This window comes from Rattus norvegicus, chromosome 14 (assembly GCF_036323735.1).
Source record: "Rattus norvegicus strain BN/NHsdMcwi chromosome 14, GRCr8, whole genome shotgun sequence".
Classification (NCBI taxonomy): domain Eukaryota; kingdom Metazoa; phylum Chordata; class Mammalia; order Rodentia; family Muridae; genus Rattus; species Rattus norvegicus.
The window spans coordinates 78,744,425-78,766,548 of NC_086032.1; the positions used below are offsets into that span (position 1 = coordinate 78,744,425).

Sequence of the window (22,124 nt, forward strand, 5' to 3'; positions counted from 1 at the left end):
TGAAGCGGGGCGGGGGGGGGAAGATAAGAGAACGGGGAGAGAATGGGAGCAAGAAGGCAAGAGCAAGAGTGAGGAGTTGTTGCTAGGTAGCTGTGGGGCGGGGCTTAGATAAAAGGCTAACAGTCATGGCATCTGTTCACAGCAGTAAAACTAAGACAGGTGGGATCTTAGGTGGTGACTTCCTTGCTGTGTGGCTTCCCCAACCCCACATTGTCTCAGTGGTCTCCTGGTTGGAGTCCCTAGCAAGATAACCCCAGGCCTCTGACTTGGAGGCCCAAAGTTCACTGAGAGTTAAGAGGAAGGTGTCACAGGGACTCTGTCCCCCTAAACAAGGGCAGGATGGTGTGTCCTCTTCATGAAAGTAGGGTTGACTTGTAGGCAGTCAGAGTCAAGAAGACCCTGTCTGGCCTCGCTGTATTGGTTTATTACTTAGGCCCTGGCAGCATGTTTGTTACACGGTATGCACATGCCAGGGCTGTCCAGTTCTCACAGTTATGCTGACAAGGACCGAACTATGGGTTTTGTGGTATTGGGGGAACATGGGGAGCAGAACCAAGTGCAGGCGTCTGGAAACCTTTTTGGAGGCAGTATGGTGTAGACAGAGATTTGAAGACTAATGGAATAGCCAAGAAATGGGGTATAGTGTATTAAATGGGGTATAGTTCTATTGCTAGGAGAGACACCATATCCAAGGCAAAAGGAAGCATTTAATTGGGGGGTTTGCTTACAGTTTCAGAGGGTGAGTCCATGATCATCATGGTAAGGAATGTAACAAGCCGGCAGGCAGGCATGGTTCTGGAGCAAGAGTTAAGAGCGTGCATCCTGATCTGCAGGCCAGATGCAGAAACAGAGAGAATATATGGGTATGAGCACAAGTCTGGACCTGCTCTGGGCTTTTGGAATCTCAAAGCCCAACCCCAGTGACACACCTCCTCCAACAGGGCCACATCTCCTAACCCTTCTTCCTAAATAGTCTATCAACTGGAAACCAAACATTCAAAACTACGAACCTATGGGAGCCATTCTCATTCAAACCACCGCAGGTAATGGAAGAGCAGAGGGTGCCAGGCAGGGCACAACAATTGCGAAGGTCTGGCTGGCCTAAGTATGGCAAGATACATGATCCAGAGTGCCGACAGTCCTCAGCAGGGAGAGGTGGCACTGTATACAGCAATAGAATCTAAGTGGGTAGGCTGGAGTTCCGGGAGACTGCCCACCTTTCAGCTTCTCAGCCTCAAGGGACTTGATCTCAGGTTGGAGGGTGAGCCCCACCTGGTGGCCTGGGCTATGGACCAGGAGAGGGTGATGATTTCATTCTGAACAAGTAGGTAGAACTGACTTTGAGGTCCCTTCCAGCTGTCACACTCCAGTTCCTCGGAAGCCCCCTGGGACAGCAGACTATATGAAATATAAATCAATAGGTTAAGACCACACTTGTCTCCCGTCCAGCACGGCCCTGTCACTCTGCCTGCCTCCTCTGTGTTTGGAGGATCATCTCTGACTTGGGCAGACCGTGGGCTGATGGGAGAAAATCGCTTTGTTCAGAAAGAGGTAGAGCCAATCTTGCCTCCATTGACAAGGCTCCGCTTTTCTCTTTAATCATCCCTGCCTCTCGGCTATGTGCTGTCCCAGCTCACTGACACCCCCTCCTCCTATCTCACCGCTCTAATCATCAGGGAAAAACAGATACTTGATCAGTCAGCCTCTTGGGACCTGGTGCCTGGAAAGTTCTGCTCTTGATGAGGGAGGAGCCGAATGGTGAATGTGGCCAGTGTGGTAACCCAAATTAAGGAGGCTAAGGGCTTCTACCAGAACCAAGTGTGTCCAGGTTCGCCTCCCAGGGTTCCCATGACAACGGGGCTGTTAGGTGTTGGTAATATGGACTGGCAGTAAATGAAATGGAATTTGATATACATGAGAATCCAGCCGCTAGCAGAATAATTGCAGATCAATCTCTGTCTCCCCCTGGGCTGCCTGACCATCTCTCTCTCTCTCTCTCTCTCTCTCTCTCTCTCTCTCTCTCTCTCTCTCTCTCTCTCCCACCCCCCAGCATGGGTTTTGAAGAACATTTGAGTGCTTTGAAACACATTAATTTCCATTTTCTGAGCAGTTGTATTTTCTTTCCTGCTACTTTTTCATGCCTCCCCACCTGTGTTGAGTAGTTTAACAAATAAAAGTGTCAGCTGGTGATTTATAGACCCCTCTGGCTGTCACCCTCACCTCCCAACCCCTGTCATCACTCTGGAGTCCAGGACAAGGAATGACAGCACAGCCTCAGGGGCAACTTCCATGAGTTGCAGGGGATGTGTTGATGCATTGATGTACAGCCCTGTCCTCAGAAGCTTGCCAAATACACTTGGTTCTTGTTTTGTTTACTTTCTTCATTGCAATGGCAAAATGCCTGGCAGAAGAAACATGAGATGAAGGGTTTGCTTTAGCTCACCGTTTGAGGGTATAGTCCATCTCCGCAGGGAAAGCATGGCGGCAGGCATGGAGGCAGGAGTCTTAGGCAGCCTGGAGGTGTTGCCGATGTCGATCACTTTCTCCTTTGCATTGAGCCCAGGGCCCAGCCCATGGTATGGTACCACTGACCTCAAGGTCTTCCCACTTTGGTTAGCCCAATCTAGACAAGCTCCCATAGGCAAGCCCAGAGGCTTGTGTCCTAGGCAATTGTGGACCCTATATCAATCAGTGTTGACTCTCAAGGTGTGCATACTGGGATCAGAGCCTTGCTGAGTATTTGACCATAGTTTAGGATGGTCTGAGGCTGGGTTTAACGATTCCCACAGAATGGTACTTACTTGGTGGCTCTCATGGGTTGGGATGTCTCCTGAGCCATTCTAAAGAGAAGGGAGTTTCCAAAGAAGAAGCAAGGCCCAAGTCGAAGTGTTATGATACTGGGCTACTCAGCAGTGGGGTTTGAGAGACCCCCAAGCCCTAGGAAGTGTCACAGTCTTTCTCTCTCAGAACCCTGAAACCAGCTGATGTCCACATTTTCCATTCTGTTGCCACCACAGGTCATCCTGATCCTGACGAAGTACTACCATGCAGACATGGGGAAGGTTCTGGAAAGTTCTCTCTGGAGGTAAGTCAGCCTGCTGGGCTTTTTTTCTTCCTATACCTGTGTGCCGTCATCTCCCAGTTTCCTGGCCGAGGCTGCAGTCCTACCCAGGACAGAGGCTCCTGCCCACTCACTGGTGGGGCCCACCAATTCTCAGCGGCTAGAAAGGCATAATGGAGATGTTGAGAGCGGATTAGGAGTTTCGTCACGGGGACAAAGGGCGCTGGCAGATGGACAACTGTTTGGCAAGCTTCTCTCCTCCTGCTTCTTTTCTGCCTGTTGTTTTCTCCCGGCTCTTTCTGCCTCCTCCCCGGAGGAGGAGGCTGGCAGCGTGAATCCAGGTCACTGCACAATATCCCTGGCTCTGAGCTGGGCTCTATAGGCGGCTCCCAAGCCCCCCGAAGCTCAGACTGGCCTCATTGTTGGGGTATTTTGCTTTCTTTCCGGCTTAGCCAAAGAACTGTAAATAAATAACCCACCCAGGCGGGATATCTCTTTATATGTGAAACATGAATTGGACCCAAGGACATCAGACCGTCTTTGATGTCTGAGAGGAGGGAGGAGGAGGAGACTGCAGAGCCCATCTTGGCCATTATCATCCTCAGTTCTGCTCGGAGCACGAGGGCCTCTTCGGCTTGGGGGGGGGGGCGCCTTTCCTCCCGAGGGAATTTCGCCCCTCCAGTCATTCTTGGTGTGGGATCATTTTGTCTTCTCTGTGTGTTTTTCCAGTAGTGATTAATTCACTTCAGTTTGGGCTTGAAAAACACCTGCCAGTCGGGACCGTTTGTTTGTTTGAGATAGGGTCCCATTCTGTATCCCAGGCTGGCCTGGGAATCTATCGTGCAGTTTCCTGCCTCTGTCTCCAGAGTGCTGGACCAGGCCTGCATCCCTGTGCCTGGCTCATCAGAATGACTTGCAGGATGAGCCCCTTGCACCTGCCTGCTGTGGGGATGCTCTTTAATTCTGGCTTTGCTCCTAGCAGTGGGATTCGACATCCTGCCTTTCTTTCCTCTGTGGCATTGTTAGGAAAGTGTTTGGATGGAGCCCGGACTTGGATTTTTCACGATGACAGTGTTCCTTGGGGAACCCTGTCCACTGTGCCCGGGCCACTGTGGTACTTAAACCCCTTGGGTTTTTGTCACTGCCTCCCCAGCCTTTCTGGGCCAGCTCCCTCAGCCGGAACTCATCTCCTGACAATACTGAGAGAAGCAGTCAGAGATGGGCTGTGTTCCTATGTGGAGGATCTGCTTCCGGATGTGACTCTGATGCTCTCATTGTATCTCGCCGCTCTGGCCCTTGAGGAGGGGGAACACGGCTGCAGAATGAAGGCAGGCATTTAGTTCCAGGGGTGAGCCAGTGTGGTGGCTCAGTGGGTAAAGACGTTTGCCATCAAGCCTGACAACTCGAGTTCAATCCCTGGAACCTACATAGTAGAAGGAGAGAAATGACTCCTGCATTGTCTTCTGACCTCCACGAATGCACTGCTGCACACGTATCTCGTGGATACACATGTAAAAGTCACAGAGGAATAAAACATAAAATCCCAGCAGCGCTTAGCTTCCCTAGAAGTTTGGCTTAGGGGCATCACCTGGGGACAGCAAGTGCACAGAGACATGATCACCTTCCTGCTGTGTTGACCGTCTCCTTATGCCGCCACATGGATGGAGTTAGCTGTCATTCTTCTTGTCCAGTAAACAAAAAATCCTCAGCTACTCCAGACTTCAGACACCAGCAATCGGGTCTCTCTGTTACCCACCCCCTCAGATACCTTCCCTAGAGATTTCCCAAACGCTAGCCTCCTCCACTCACAGTGGCTTCTCAGTCCGGCTAGAGGAGCAGGACGTGGGACGATCTGGAAAGGTGTCTGGTGTTTGGGTAGTGGAGCCGCTTCCCTGAGGTAGTCGGGCTCTTGCAAGGTGTTTCTTAGATGTAGACCCTGCTTACTTTGGGACTAAATGAAAAAAAGAAATGAACAAAAAAAGAAATGAAAAGGAAACATGAGTTCTCCGAGGTATGGCGGAGGAGCAAGTTTATTGCAGATAAAAGGGAAGAGTTAGAGGCAAGGGCGTCTGGGAGAGTCCAGAGTGGGTGTGGCCAAACTGAGCAGTACCATGCAGGGGGAGGAGGGAAGGAAAAGGAGAGGCAAGAAAGGGGAGCTAGGTGTAGCAGCTAGGAGGCCCAAAGGGATAAAGGGACTGAGGGGTTATGGGAAGAACCTAGAGGCCAGTTTCTACTTTGATGTGTTAAGTAGGCACCACAGCCATTGGCCCTGGGTTTGAGACCTAACTGGGAACTCTAGGGATACAGAAAAGGCTACCTGGGGTCAGGACTCCTGAGTGACAGGCTCTGAATTCTTCAGAAGCAGATAGGGAGCCTCAGAGGCTAAACCACCTCATTAGAGCCCTGGGCCAGGTAGACTTTCTTCACAGAGCCTCCAGTTTCCTCATCTGTCCAAGGAAGGTCAAATGGAGGAGAGGGAGGTGGCGGGATGGAATAGGGCGGCTCGCAAAACATCCCGAGCACAGTGTGTCTAAATTTGGATTTTCCCCAAAGCGAAGCAACAGATCTTAATTTTTCTCATCTCGTCACTGTCTCTCCACCCAGACGTTTCCTCGGCTCGATTAAAAATGCATTCAGAAGCATTAGTCATTTCCAGAAACTTCCCCCATCTCCTCTGCTGGTGCAGTGACTCTCTGTGTTTCTGTTCTGCCTGTTCTGTGCTGATGATGTGCTTGCACAGACTTAAGTCTGAGAAGACTCAAGCTGAAGTTGTGCATGCCTTTCTCTTTTGCTCATAAATCTGGCTCTGATCCTGCACCCTTGTTCTGAGGCCTGCACAGCCATTACTTTCCTGGCTGCTTATGGACCTTTGAGATGATTCTTCCAGGTCTTGGCCATACCCATGTGATGGTGCTATAAAAAAGCAGGGCCTGTCTTTCCCATTCTCACTCTTTCCTTGGGATGGCTCTGGTGGCCTTAAAGAGAATGGAGTGACATAGGAGCTGATGGAGCGCCTGTACAGGGAGGGTCCAGTGCTCACAGCTCCCGCCTGGGGAGGGTGGGGAGGGTCCAGTGCTTACAGCTCCCACCTGGGGAGGGTCCAGTGCTCACAGCTCCCACCTGGGGAGGGTCCAGTGCTCACAGCTCCCACCTGGGGAGGGTGGGGAGGGTCCAGTGCTCACAGCTCCCACCTGGGGAGAGTGGGGAGGGTCCAGTGCTCACGGCACTATGACATTTTATCTAAGTTTTACCAATTTGTCAGTGTCCCAGTATCCTTTCAGTTCCTGGTGAGGAACGGTTTCCATGCTGTCCCTATTATATTTCTCTTTGGAGTGTCATCTGCTCTTGTCTTGCTCTCCACACTGGGACAGGGCAAGGCGTACTGAGAGGCTGAGGGCATGCCGTTTGTTTCGTGGGTGCTGCCTACGTGCTGTCTGCACTTGAGGCCCATGGAATGTGTGGTTCAGGTGCCAGTGTCTGGGGAACACATATTAAGTGGGGTTATTAAATACACACTTATTGAATGCACACTGATCCTCCCAAGAATTCTCCTGTGTAAGCACAATAAATACATTTTTAATGACAGGTCTGGTATTTACATTCTGGAAATGGCTCTGGGAAGTGGAGGCTGAATGCATTTTTAATTGTTCTGTGTTTAATGGGCCTCACGTCAGCAGCCTCTCCCTATCGGCTTCCTTGACCCACCATCAGCACCTTCTCTCTGCATCCTCTGCCAGACTTGGGTCCTGTGAATGATACAGTGGGCTGGGAGAGACATCCCCACCTTAGGATGTGCTGGCTGGCACCAGGGAATTACAGTCTCTTGTCTCCCTTTTCCCTGGGCTCACAGGGCCTGGCCAAGACTTTTTCATTCCTCAGAGTCTATACACTGTGTCCATCCTTAAAACTCTGGGTACAGTGGCTACTGTGCTACTGGAACAAATGACCACAACTGGGGCACTTAAAACAACAGCTGGGGACTCTCACAGTCCTAGAGGTCAAAGGTTCAAATCACGGTGTTACAGGGCAGAATTTCTCCTGAAGACCGGGAAGGAGGCCTATCACGCCCCTGCTTAGTCCCTGGTGGTCACTGAGTCCTTGCCACTGTGTGTTGATATGTATGTGGGTGCACATGTGTACAGGTACATATGTATGTGGCTGCACTGCACAGATGCATGTATGCACATGTGGGCACACTGTGCACACGTGCCTGTGGAAGCCAGAGGTCAATCCTCCGTGCCGTTCCTTGGGAGACATTCGCTTTTGCTGTCATCTTGTTTTTAAGGTAGAATCTTTCAGTGGCCTGGAGCTGGCCCAGTGGGCTAAGCTGGCTGACTAGTAAACCCCGGGATCCTCCTATCTCCACCTTCCCAGATCTAGAATTAGAAGTGTGTACCCCACTGTCTGCACTTTTTGTGCAGGTTCTGGGCATTGAACTCAGGTTCTCCCTTTTGCATAGCGGGCACTTTACCAGCCCCCTGCCTCCGCCTCCACATGACTGTCTCACTGTGTGTTCCTTCTAAAGACTATGGCTGCTGGATTTAGGGTCTGGTCAGACGATTTGGGGCGTCTCATCTCGAGACTCTTAACTGAGCTACCTCTGTGAAGACCCCCTTATAATTCATGGGGTTCAGGACATGAACACCTCTTTGAGGGAGCTACCGCTCAGCCCGTGCCATACTCCATCATTAAGCATTGGGGATGCTTAATGGCCCCCCCCTGAATGGCCACTGGCTCTTGCCCTGTTCTCTGTCCCCAGCCACACTCTTTTGTCCCTCATCATCCACAGCTAGATCCTGGCTGCCATCCTTAGCTGGCCACTGTGCCTACCACCCTGTGCCTACCATCCTCCCTTCTCTCTGGGAGAGTATTGCTAGGCCCATCCATGCTTCTGGAGCTCCCCACCCCTACCCCCAGGCAAGCTTGGCACAGAGGCAGTCAGGGTAGTGTGACTGTTGGAATGGAGTGGGGGCCCAGTACTCTGGGTTCAGAGTGTTAAAACTGGGCCAGCCCTATGGACACACGGAAGATCAGCCTCTCAGGAGGCCCTGCATAGTACTCAGTGCCTGGGTTTCATCTTCTCAGCCTTTTGTCCCCACTATTGTCCCCAGCCCTTTAAACCTTGCTTTCCTAATGGCCTCCCACATATCTGCAGTTTCACTGAAGCGCCCTGCATGTGTTTTTTTTACATGTGGGATTCACATCTTCCAGGTCCTTCAAGAACCAGTTGTTGGCCGCTTGGGGGCGCTGTTTTACCCCAGTGAATGTGCCTGGTGTAGAGAAATTAGCTCAGCCTTGCTTCTCGGTCCAGGACTCAGAATCTAGATGAAATGCAGATCAGATCTGAGGTGGAACCTTAGGCTGCATTCTAAACAAGTGCTAGGAAATGCTGATGCCACCTGTCCATAGGACGGCATGCCTGCTGGGAGTCTTAGAAAAGCTAAGCGGCCTACTGGTAGTATCTGATCAAGCTGGACTTTACCCATTAGGGTGTCTGTGGGTGTCGGTGTGTGTGCTGTCTCCTGCCTGGCATGTACTTAGCATTGCCCCTCAGTTCTGACTTTACCTTTGTTCAGTCCAGCACAATTTCCCCTAAGCTGCCCCGCCACTCAGTGTATAGAGCTCGGCCCTTCCCCCACATCCCCGACAAGGTTCTTTGTCACCTCTCTCATTGAAGTTTCCGTGTTCTTGCTTATATTGCTTCTGCCATTACTAGAACACAAGTCATGAGCACTGAGACCTGTCAAGGCCACACGGTTAATCACAGGATACCATAACCAAGCACTGACTGGCACTAAGGATGCATGTTGGCCTTGAATGCATGGGTCAGTGGACAGATGGGTGAACTAATGAATGGTGGTGATGGATAGATGATGTGTAGATGTGTGTATGTATGCATATGTGTGTCTGTGTGTGGCTAGCTAGATAGGTGGAGCAACACCTGGATAGGTGGGTTGATAGGTAGATGGACAGACAGATGGGTAGATGCCTGGATGTGTGGATGAGTCTTGGGGATAGAGTGGTTTTCGGAAAACACTCTGGGACCTTGAAGATTCATTAGGCTTATGGGGTCTTTATAGGAGAAGCCTGAGAACACAGTCAGTTCTGATGCTGTCAAGCAGGGAAAGGAGGCATAGCATATTCTGAGCCAGAGAAAGAGGCCTACCTTCTTACTCCTGCCACCCGCCCCCCTTCCTAGGTTCTAGCCTCCAGTATACTGACAGTGTTACACTGTACACTGATGGTGGCTATTGAAGGAGGTGGTTTTGACTTAGGGCCACACTTCCATGACCCAGAGGCCGAGGTGCCTGCCACACAGGCAGCCAGGAGCAGCCTCAGTGGCACTGGAGTGGGATGATCCAGGCTTCCCCTCAGAATGGCGTGGCTGGAACCTGTCCTCTTTGTCAGGGGTGGAGAGCATCCCTTTCTCCTGCCTTCTCTTTAATTATGGAATCTTTGACATATAGAGAAAAGTGCAGGATGCCATAAAACACCAGCCTGGGGACCAGTGGCAGCGGCGGGCTAGTGCACATTAAAATCTCTGTCAGTTCCTCCCAAACGGTCTCCATTGTTCTGAGTCTGAGTGTCTGGGGTTCCTGGGGTCAGCGGATGGGGAGCAGGTATATCACAGGTAAGCAGTGGAATTCAGGGCGTCATTATTGATCACAGCATAGCCTCACGCAGCTCGGCTCATAGATGTTAAATGTTTCCCTCTCCGCAGGCGAGCTCACAGTTTGTAAAGACAGCAATAGATTCAGATAATGCTCACCCTTTACCCTTCTGCTACGCCCCCCTCCCCAGTGTCTACCTGGAAATAATCTCCATCTTAAGCTTGGGGTGAGCCATTTCCAATTTGCTTTATAGCTTACCTATAAAGCAGAAATCTAAACACCTACAACAACATATAAATCACAATTTATATTGGTTCAGGACAACGCGCGACTCTCTGTAATCAGACAACCAAACATTGAGCTTGTTTTAAAAATTGATATGAATGGCGTCATCGTGCTCTGGGCATTTGATTGATGTTCTCAACTTCGTTCTGGTCATTTCCTCACGCTGCACGTGGATCCTCTCAGATGTGTGCATTCTCCATCATGGAGAGGGAGTTTGGTATTCCAGTCAGGGTAGCAGCGAGCTTGGGAGACGTAGTGAAACCCGGGGCTCCTCTCCAGGCAGATAAGGGCAGGGGGCAGGGCTGCCTGGTGTCGCCTCTCTATCTTGCCAGCTTGTCCGTGCGGTGGCTCGCACTTGCATATCTCTGACATCATCAGATTTCACCCATTTGTATTCAGGGGCTGTAGGACTGCTACTTGGTGCCCTCCTGAGATGGTCTATACTTTCTCATGGTCACAGGGCTCCTCTGAATTTCTTATGTAGGCACTGCTCGATCCCCCTGCTTCTGTCAAGTTGCTCAAGCCTTTTCTAATCCCTTCCTCTCCTTGAAAGGGGACCAAGCCACTGCCAGGACCCCAAATGTCAAGATGCATCTCTAAATGTCCCTTCATCTCTAGCCTGGGGTCTTTTGCTCTTTTCAAGACCCACAAAGACTCCCAAGCATGTTCTATCTTGCCATAGTTAAGTCTTAAAGCGCCAATGTTCTGATAGCAATGCAGTGGTTAGTGTGTATCTCAGGAGTGTGCCAGAGGCTAACTTGGACATCTCAAAGCCCTGGGCTGGCTGTTGGTTGCTTGTTTCAGGGAGGGCATGGAGCGGGGAGTCCACTCAAGGCTGGAAACCCTTCAAGCTGCTGGCTTGGGCCTTCTCCAGGTATATGTCACAATGACAGGGACAGGGCAGAGACCACCATGATGCATTTGCCACATGAGTGACACTGAAGCTCCAGGGTTCTGCTCGGTGGCACTTGCTAAAATTTCCTGGGCCAGAGCAGGCCACAATGTCATCTGCAGCAGTGTGAGAGAGAGACATGGGGTCAGGTATCACAGGTGGCAGGGGCAGTTCTGGAGCAAGGACACTCAGCGGGAAGGAAGGGTAGAACCCGAGGGGACTGTTCTGGATCTCTCTGAACACAGCCTGCTCCCATGCAAAGGTCTCGGGCAACTTTCCATCTTCCTTCATAATCTTTCATTTTTAAATTCATTTCATTTAAAATTTTTAATTGGCTTTGATTTGTTTAATTTTCATTTCTATTTAATATTTTACATCTAAATGCAAATACTCAAGTTTTGTTTTATTGTGTCTTTTGTTCTGTTGATGAATTCTTGGGATAGTGTTCCACAGAGCACACTTTGGGAATCTGTTCTGTTGTCTGCTCTCATGTTCCAAGAGAGGTGGGGTTTGAGACTTTCGGATCGTGTCTGTTTCCCTGTGACATCACTGCAGCGGCATAATGTCCTGTTTAAAATCAGATTTAATTCCATCTCTCCATAATATCTCCCCCGTACCTTGTTTTCACAGTCAGAACCCAGGCCTAACATACACAGCACACACTCTGCCCCCGAACGGCACCCGATGTGTATTTTCATAGACTGTGCCACGATGTCATGGTCTGTGAATGCCAAGTGGGAGAGATCAGGACTTTGAAACTCTACAGCTGGGCCCACTGTTCCCAACACTTCTCACTATTAAGAAGAGCGTGTCCTCTGTGGAGGCAGAAGCCATGTTGTGTATATTCTGGCTTGCTTTTCCCAATGGAGAGGTGGACAGAGCTGGAGGCAGGGTGTTTGACCTGCCCATGAGGCAGCGGTGACTCCCAGGGGATATGGTGTATTTGTCAGTGGCCTAGATGCTGGGACTGGCACAGCATGGGGTGCCGATGGTTCCTCGTCAGCAGGGCAAGCACAGCCACAACTCCCAGAGAGGAGCACTGAAAGGTAGTGTGCTGTATGTCCTGGTGGCATCTGGAAGGCATCGGTCTTGCGCTCTTGGGCTGGTTTTTAAATGTTTCAGCGCCTTGCTTTGGCATGGCCTGTGTGTATGCACAGAGAAGTTGGTTTTGGTCTTCGCTCAGTCCCTGTCCTTCCTGGTGATCTCAGGGACTTCCTGTCTGAGGATCCCAGTGGTTCAACCCAGACCCACTTCCCACAGCGATTACAAAGACGGCTTTTATCCCTGAGAATGTTTGTGAATTGTTCAGGGCTCAGAGATCCCTTGTCTCCCCCATGTCTCAGCACATGGCTTCCCTTCAGCTCTGTGCCTATAGAGAGCTGAGTGGAACTTAAACAAACCTCAGGGAAGGTAGGGATCTCAAGAGGGCCCCTGACTTGGAAGCTTTTGAGTCCAGTCAATAAACAAGCATTTGACATGAAGCAGTAGCTTGTGGGCCTGGTACACACCTGTAATCCCAACACTTTGGAGGCCCAGTTGGAGTCCAGACTTGGTTGTACCTTGAGGGACAGACCAACCAGGGATGAGATTTGTGAAAATTCAAAGACATCCTTTTGTAACCTCAGTACCCTGTAGCCCCTTACTCATCCAATCCAATCTAATCCATCTATCCATCCATCCATCCATCCATCCATCCATCCATCCATCCATCCATCCATCCATCCATCCAATCTTCCTCCCCGCCTCCCCCTTCCTCTTCCTTTACCTTTGGTTCTCCATCCCTCTTACCTTTCCGTTCATCTCTGCCCTCTTTATCTGTTTATCATCCATTCACCATCTGTTTCCTCACCCACCCTTCCATATCAATTAACCTATCTGCTTGTATAACCTTCCCTCTCTATGTATTCATCTACCAAACTATGGGTTCATCCACCATTCTCCATTCATCCAATCATCCACTACCATAGTTTGAATGTGAAATGCCCACCCTTCCCAGGCTAGCCTGACTCAGTACTTGAGCCTACTTGCTGTTAATTCTGTTTCCTGTGTGTTAATTCAGTGTGACCAGGCAGCCTCTGCTACTTCTACCTACCGTGCCTGTTGCAATGTCATCCCCACCATTATGGACTGTGCTCCCCTGGAACTGTAAGCCAAAATAAGCCCTTCCTGCCTTAAGTTGCTTTTGTAAGTGTATTTCATTACAGCAACAGAGAAGTAACTAAGACAATATCAATTCATCATTTACCCTCTATCAACTCACCTATCCATTCACTCATTTGTCACCCATCTATTCATCTATCCATTCATCCATCTGTTATCATCAAATATCCGTCTCTCCCTGCATCACCGTCTACCAATTCCCTTATCCATTCATCTTTCATTTATGAATTCTCCACATGCCCACCCATCATTAATCTATCACTATCCATTCATCATCCATCCAACCATCCATCTACCTATACGTGCTTACTCCGCTTATCCGTCTACCCACTTATCCATTCATCATCCTGTACCTACCAATCCATCCACCGTCCATCCCCTCATCCTCCGTTCAATTCATCACTCATTCATCCTTCATCTTCCATCATCCATCCACCCATCCCATTGTTGTTAATCTATTCATAATTTTTCATTCATCATGCACACATACATAAAACTATGCAGGAATCCATCCCCCACCCATCCACCCATCCACCCATGTATTCATTATCCATCCGGTCATCTGCCATCTGTCATCCATTTATCTAGACTTTAAGTTAGAGTAGTTAGAGTAGACCATAAGTGGCACCCAAGACTCTAAGTGTAGAGGGACATGGATAAGGAAAACCACCCATCACAGTGTGGTATTGTCCTCACTGACACTGACATGAGACTTAGAAAAAAAGAGGAGCTCTAAACATGTCATTTTACTGGAGAGGGTGGCCGTCAAGAAGGACATCCTGGAAGAAGATTGTTTTCTCTGCCTGTGCAGTACCCAGCTCAGTTCCTCCTCATCTCCACCCATGGCTCTTCTGAAACCTTCTATCATGTGTATGTAGCCACCAATCCTTCAGGTACCCCAAACTACATCACAGAGAAATACTGAGTACGAGGTTGGCTCTTGAGGGCAATGGCAGTATTCTGCTGTCCTATTCTAGCCAGGCCTCTAATGTAGCCTCTTAGTTAGACTTGATCTGACACTCATTCTCATGGGCTTCACCCTGGCCTTGGGGCTGCCTGCCTTTCATTCATCCCTCTTCAACCTTCTCAATATTTGACCCAGGTCCTGTGGGTTAGAATGGCCATCCTACAGCAATTTTTGTACTGAGAAGTGGTCATTCCATGTACTAAAGAGCCTCTGGGAGAAAGCAGGCCTGCAAGTTAAAAGCATGCCATTGGTAGTGTTTGCCTGAAGTGGCCTTCTTGGTTGTTTGTAGGGGCCATGGCTTCTCTCTTACTATGATGGCAATTGGCCTGGGCAGATGAGCCCACTTTCTAGGTCCACATGACAATGACTGTCTTTTGAGAGTAGAAGACAGTACTGGTGGACAGGTTCCTGGTGGTCTGAGTCTCAGGCCTGTGTTGAGTTCAAACTTTCTTGGACCTCTACACTGGAGTTGCCTACCACTGTTATCACCTACCCTTGCCTGGGGCCTCCTTGCAGCCTCTGTTTCTTCCCCAGAAGCCCTTCTCAGTCCCATATCCTACTATGACTGGCCTCCGCCAGATCTCCGAGGACTAGGGTGACATGTTCTCTGTGTTGTGGTCCCCTCCTCCTAGGATCTGGTCTTCCTTTATTTCCTGTTTCAGCAGAATCTCAGACCAGATGTGAGTCTGGGGTCTTGCTTTACAACAACACACACAAGGTGTCACCCTGGCTTTCAACACTCAGACCTCTCTCTGCTTTACACAGGATAACAGGTAAGGCTGTGACCATTTAGGAGGGCATTGGGATGGGTATTGACTGATTTCCCTGTAGAAAATTCTCCACCAAGAAAATCCCTGCTAAATATACCTTATGATTACCACAGAGCTTTTAAAAACTGTAAAATAGATGAGGCATAAAAGCAATCCTTGTGTTAGTCCCACCCCACAAGATTAAAACTATTAATATCCGAGATGAATATTCTCTCCAGACTTTTTAAGATGCAAATATATACATGTTTTATAAATGTTGAATCCCAAAGGAATTATGTATTAAACATTTTCTTATGCTCTGGCATGTTTTCACAGTCTCTACTTTTAATGGCTGTATAATATACCCTGATCTAAGGAAGGTATCACTTATTTAACCAAGGTCCTTGGTTTTAGACGTCTGAGCCACTTTCAATTATCACTGAGGTGAAGAAGACGTGAAATGTGCGGGGCTGCAGCACCGTCCCTGTGCGTACGTCACCCTGCATCTCAGCGTCTGCTTAGGATATGTGCCTGGGCATGGAATTCTCTCCTGCGTGTTGGGGTTCGGGGTGCTGGGATTCTGATGTATCTGAGCATGTGGCAGGTTTGTTGAGACTGGCGTTGATGCTACTGGGGAACCATTTCGATAAGAGGATAACTCTTCCTAGAGTGTCTGTCTCCTGGCTGAAGCAAGGCTTGCTTGGCAGGGTGAAAAGCAATCATATTCACGGTTCTGTAAACCCAGCTTGTGGACAGTGGCCTCTGACTCCGAGCACCTTCACGGGTGACTTTTCTCACTGTATTACCTGACAAAGCAACCAAAGGAAGGGTCTGGTGTTGGCTCGTAGTTTGAGGGTCCACAGTCCCTCGTGGTGGAACGGCATGTGCATGAGCCAGCTGGTCCCATTGCATCCACAGTCAGTAATTGGGGACGGGGAAGGGGGCAAAGAGGGAGAGAGGCAGTGAGGGAGGGGGAAGGGGGTAGAGAAGGAGAGTGAGAAATGCTGGTGCTCAGCTCACTTTCTTCTTTTCACTCTATCCCAGGTTCCAGTCCAAAGAATGGTGTTACCCATGGTCAAGATGAGTCTTCCCTTTTTGCTAAATCTTTCTGGAAACTACCTCACAGACATGCATGTAATTGTGTCTCCTGGTGTTTCTAGATCCCGTTGAGCTGAAAACGGATGTTAGACATCACACCTTGGCTCTGTACAAGCAAGCCTGTTGCCTTCAGCTCTGAGCTTGCTGCTGTATGGCATGATAGAGGTGACCCTCGCCCCCCATCGTGTTAACCTGGGCTCATACACAACCCCAGATCAGGGATCAGGAAGGTGGAAGCATGCAGGCTCAGAACTTGTATTTGCAGAACATCATTTCTGCATGTTTCGTAGGTAAAGCAACTCACAGAGAAGAAAAGCCTGGGTTCAGAGCAAGGGTTTGTAGACAGATAGAGAACCATTGCAAATGAATTTAACACCAGGAAGGATTTGAAGTCATTACTTCCAGTAGGGCTAGGGTGTTGAAGGAGAGGTCTATGGAGGTCTATGAAAAATCTGTTTCCAGGCTTCTGAGACTATCCTGGGGTCCAGGGATAGTACAGTGGAGCCCAAATGGCAGAGAAAGGAGTGGGATACAATATTGAAGTGGCTTTTCTCCTAAGGAGGGTTTCTTCATGGGGAGGAGCTGGCCACAGACATTGAAGGTATCAGGGCCAACTCTGAGCAATCCTGGGGAGCAGAGGTGCTAAGGCATTTGAGACCCACATTAGTGACCCCACTACCCCTGTGTTGAGTCTGGGCCAGGGATAGCTGGGGCCTTCCTGACTCAGAGTCTATTGAGTTGCTCTCACTGCTCTCTCAGCCTCTAGCACATCATTCTCCTGGGGTCGGAGGGTGGGTGACTCTCTGCAGCTCTTGTTCTTTGAATGCAGGGGCTGATCTCTCCCATATTAGCTGTTCTCCACAAACCTTGGTCTTTGGACTTATGGTGAAGGACTTGCTGGAACTGAAAGTGGTAAGCTCTTCCCCAGTGAGAGGTTATCTAGTCCACCCCTGGTGCTGGACCAAGACAGAAGGGTAGGGTAGAGGTGGGCAGAATGGAAGCTAGACTCAGAAATGGCATGCTGCACCAGTACAGGTAACTGTAGCCCAGCAGCCCAGAGGCTTATGAGGGCTTAAGACTACTAGAGGGCTTACCAGCCATGTCCTCTGACAGCTCTCCTTTAAACATGACAAGGACCCAGGTTCCTTCCATATTGTGGCTCTACATATTCCCGACCCCTAAGTCTAGGCATCCAGTCCGTGCCTGCCTCAGGAAGAGGAGGTCAGAATACAAGACAGACAGCTCATGGGAGGCCCTGCTTCTTACTACAACCTGGGCCGTATGTGTACTACAGGGCAAGGCTAAGAAAGATAGTGCACTGTGCACCTGGGGATGGACTTGCCATGGCCACTGGCCATAGTGGCACTGTGCACATTACGTGTAGCAGACCCATGTGCAAAGTTGGCTGCTCCATGGAATGACTGTAGAACACTGGGAAACGTCTTCCTCAGTGCCCAACATTCTCATCTGCTCGTGTCACAGCAACGGTCTCCTTGTACAGGGTCCCATGACCTCAGATGTACAAGGCCTAACTAAGCACAGACCCCTGCCCAGGACCAATTTAGAAAAAGTGTCCTAGGCCCAGGTCTTGATGAAGGTCAGCGGGCATTGGAGGACCTGGTGAAATTTGAGAAGTTGTCTCTTGTCCAACCAGAGGCAGGTGTCATGGGACCAAAAAGGCAGGAGCTCAAGCATGACCTTGGAAGGTAACTCTGGTCCTTTGCACACCCATCCCCACACCCTTTCCTACCTCTGCCAAGCCATTGCCTTAGCGTAGAACCTGTTCACCAGCTGAGCCCACAGCAGTGCACCCCAGGGAGTGTGTCAGAATGTAGAACTCGCCACCTGCCAGGCCTGTGTGGTATGTGTGATGCCACATTGAGCTTAAGTAGTTCACAGGCTTGGCACTGAGCCACCTGCTGCCTCTGCGCCCACCATCCCGAGGACAGCAGGGGGCTACCTGCACTTTGAAATGTTTCGCCAGCAGATGGCCGCCATCGTCTCTATTTGGCTTTGTTTCCCTCTGTGTAGGAGTCTTCTCTGGCCCGGTGCCTGGTTCTCTCTCACTCAGGCAGGCTCCGCTGCACAGAGCCTTCCTCTCCCATGCTGCATGTGATTTAAACTTCTACTTGGGATCCCATCAGGACTGCTGGCTAGGGCCTGTGGAACGCAGTAGGCTTGTGAGAGCAGAGGGGACAGTAACCCCAAACTGTCATACATGTTTCAGGGAGTCCATCTATGACTTCTCCATCTCTTCTGGGCAGCCAGAGTCCAGGCTTTCAAAGTGAAGATTTGAGTTCAAATCTTTACTCTACTTCTTATAAGCTGTGTGGCCTTAGGAAAACTGCTAGTTGTCTCTGAGCCCAAGTCTATGCAACGAGGATGGCTGTATGGCCTTGGTTTGGGGGTCCAATTAGTGGATGTAGAATGGATAGGCCAGTGCCTGGCTTCAATACTTCTGACACCATTCCTTATCATCCTCTGAGAAACTCCTGTTCCTTACCAGAGGGACCAGGTTTTCAATTCTTGTGGATCCCTGTGTATGGTAGCGTGTACCTCCACAGACCCAACACTACTCTCTACTACATGGAGACTGGGCCACAATCTTGGCCCCTAAGGGATCTAGAACTTCTACCACCATTTCCTGTCACCATGTTCCCACCACCTCTGTGGAGACAGCTGCTAAATTCTATCCTTCCTGTCCTCTGTCTTCTCTAACCTGGGGAAATCATAGTGTTTCCTGTATCCAGAGAGCAGGATCCACAGGGTTGCTTGGAGAGGAAGGCAGAGGAAGACAGCTTGACCTCTGCTGTCCTTCTGACTGCTGTCTCCTTTTTGGTGAAGTAGAGGGCAGGTTGGGACTGACCTGTGATGTCCCAGCATGTTTACTGTTGCTGTAACAAAATACCTGAGGCTATCTAAGTTACAAAACACTGAGGTTTATTTAGCTCAGAGTTCTGGAGACTGAAGGGTCCCACTTTAGGTCCAACACATGCTCCTCCAATGAGGGCCACGCACTACATTGTCCTTGATACCAGCCTTCCATGCCAACAAGAAGAGATGCATGGATGAATCTCTGTTTTTGTTATAAAACTAGCAATGCCACCTTGGAGGCCTCCATCATGGCCCCAACACATGCATTTTAGAGGACACAGCACAACATGGCCGATAGCTCCAGCCAAGCCATGCCACCTTCTGCTAGTTGCCCCACGTTGTGTGCATGGTACACCACTCAGGGTGGTGTTCTGTGTCAGGCTAGTGTAACCAATCCTCCATTGTCCTCTATCTCTGCTCTGCCCCATCTCCTCCTTACCTCAGGACTGACACCCCCCTCATGCCCTTAGGAAGACCTAGTGTCCTAAGCCTTTTCCTTCCAATGTGCCTTGCTGGGCTGTAGAGAGAAGCACATGCTGTGAATCCTGCCTTAGTCTGGTAAGTCCCTCTCTGTCTGCCTTTGTCAGTCCTGGGTCCAGCGATGATTCCCAGGGGGAGGGGCATGGGAACCCGGCTAGCCTGTGCGGACTGAAGTTTGCACACATGCTGCGGCTCTGCGGCCAGCACAGAACTGAAGAAGAAAATCACCTCTGGCACTCCTGTATGTTCACCCACGTGCAAAGCAGGTGCCTGGTGGGCCAGCTGTGGCACCTGTGGAAGTCTTCATCCATCTTGCTCAGAATTCTCACCTGCATTGGGGCTCACAGCAACATCTGCATTTCTGCAGAGGCCCGTGCGTCACAACTGGGACTGGGTCACATTTCCTGTGCTGTGCTCAGACTCCTGTCTCTCTTACGTCTCAGCCTGGCCAGCCCCTAAAACTCCCACCCAACACCTGCCTTGTCATGACGAGGTCCCTATACTCCGATCTTGCCCCTAAGGCTAACTTCTAAAGAACAGGAGAACCATTTCTCCTGCCCAGCTTGGAACTGACCCCTGGCTTCCATGTGACCCTGGGACATACCCACTAGGACCCTCAACCTCCTGTCCTCTCTCAATCTAGCCAGCCCATCTCCCCTCCCCCTCCACTCCCCATCTTCGCCTCAGTCCAGCTCTGTCCTGAGCCCTCTAACCTGCCTAACACATCAGCTTCCAGCAGAGCGGCCTCCCCAGAGCTTCCTGCAGACTCTGCCTGCAGCCTCTCTCTCCTGAGGTGCTCTCACCCTGTTGTTTTCCTTCCACTGCCTTTCTCGAAGTCTCCTGGGATAGATGCACAATCCTTAAGATTTTCGTATTATTTTGACATTATATTAATGTCATTTTCCTTTCAAATGTCATTGTTGGCATTATTTTCTTGCATGCAGCTCATCTGCCTTGCATGTTAAGTGGCAGGCTTGAGTGAACAGCAACTCCCCCATGACAGTCCTGTACCCCCCAACCTCCCATCCCCAACTCCCATCATCCCCACCCCCACCCCCTGTGCTTTGAGAGCTGCTGGGCCAGTATAGCCTATGGAACAGTACCAGCCTTTCCCAGCCCCCACCCCCTAACCCCCACACCTCCCGCTGACAGAGAGTCGAGCAAATGGAGCTTTTCCTTCATCTTCAACCTGAGATGCTAACCTGGTCTATTCTGTTTGGATGGCCCAGCCTTCATGCTTGCTCCACACCTGACTTGGGACAACTTTCAGGAAGCCTGGGCGTCCTATGGCTTCCTCAGGGCGTGGTGCTTCCTGTGCCTCCTCATGTTTCAGGACATGCCTTGGGAGCAGTAGGGTGTTTCTGAGTGTGTGACAGCCAGCAGCCTAGAGAAGTAGGACAGTCCTCCACCTGCTGTGTGGTAAGGCCAGGGTCAATCTCCCTAACACACTGCGGATTCCCCTATCACGGCCATCTTCAGGCTGACGAGGCATGTTCCTGGATACAGCATGGCTTAGCTACAGCGTGGCTTAGGGGCGTTGCCTTCATCTTCCCTCCACAGTCACCTGAGCACACTGGCTCCCTGCTGTTTAGGGCTCTGGAGTCCTGAAATTGTAGAGAAGCGTCTGGGTCTATGGGCAGTGGCCTGGGAGGGCATGGCTGGCCCGACAGAGCAATTGGGACAATTCCAGCTTTTCCCAGAGCTTTGGTCCTTGGGCTTGTCACCCTCCCTAACCCTTTTATGTTCCTCGGCCATGTGTGAGTGGTGATGGACACCGAGGTGCTGGGCTGTGAATGGCAACTGCTGTTTCTGGGTGCCTGGTTCTGGAGCGTTCTGTTAGTTTTGAGTCTCTGGTTCCCCACCCTTTGCAGAAAGCCCCACCAAGTGGGGTGTCTGTGGGCAGGAAGGCTTACGGGGAGGTGTTCTGCCTCACTCATCTGGGCCTGGGATCCCATTGTCCCTAGACATGTCCTCTGATCTCCGTTGACTTCACACCTTTGCCTGCCCTTCTTGGATGCTTCTCCTGATCTCAGAGCTGTGGAAACTGGATGTACACAGTCCTCTGTGCTGAGGGAGGAAGGGGCCGTGAGGAAAAATCTGGCAGCTTGCTTAAAGTCTCCAATCGTGGTGATTACATCGCTCCTGGTGACAGAGTGGCTGGCTGTGCTGACATCCAACCCTCAGCACCTGTCACACAGGACCCCTGTGCTGGCCTGGCTTTCCCTAACAGAGTCTCAACAGAGGTCACCAGGGCCCGGGACATCGATGTCTCATACACAGGCACCAGGAGAGATGGTCTTCTTTCAAGACCCTGTAAGCCCTCCTGAGTTACCTGCCTCTGAGTTACCTGTGCAGGGGCACCCCTCTGATAGGTGCAATAATCTGGGTTTGAGGGAATCAAGGCCACGAGGTCTCTGTAGAAGCTTCTGGGAATCTAGTATGGGTGCTGTCCTGGGTGAACACCCATGGGCCCTACTAGGGGAACTAGGGAACCCAGATGTTCTGGTTTAGGTGTGGCTTCTGGATTCCAGGGCTGCAGGGCCCTCCCTGGGCTTGCTTTATCCCTTCAGTATTACATTTGGCCAACTTAGCGACCAGCAAGTATTCCGGCTTGCTGTGTCCCCCAAATCCCTGATCCCAGATCACTGTAAAATGATAGCAGCTTCCAGAATCCCAGGGGGCTGGCCCAGGAGGTCTTGGACAGTGTCCCAAGTGATTTCTTTCTTGAGATGGGATCGCTGGACCCAGGTCCCAAAGAATCCTGCTTACCAAAAGATCATTCTCTCTTTCTGCTCTTCTCGGGCCTTTCTTCTGTGGCCTAGGGATCGCCACCCTGAGAAGCTGGTTTGGAAGTGGTGTGACTTTCCCTTGTCCTAGGTAAATTGCTTAAGTTGTGTGTCACCCTCCCAGGTTGGAACTCAGTCATGTCCAGCCTCTCCCAGTTCGG

The 22,124-nt window shown here is 50.5% G+C and overlaps 1 protein-coding gene across 5 annotated transcripts in view; it reads left to right on the forward strand.

Moving 5' to 3' along the window:
* Positions 1-22,124, forward strand: part of Sorcs2 (sortilin-related VPS10 domain containing receptor 2) — a 368,293-nt gene that overhangs the window by 152,135 nt on the left and 194,034 nt on the right. For all 5 annotated transcript variants that reach the window (XM_039091958.2, XM_039091954.2, NM_001107225.2 and 2 more), the window contains exon 2: positions 3,018-3,085. In XM_039091958.2, coding sequence (XP_038947886.1) covers positions 3,018-3,085 — 68 coding nt within the window. The remainder of the gene's footprint in view (positions 1-3,017; positions 3,086-22,124) is intronic.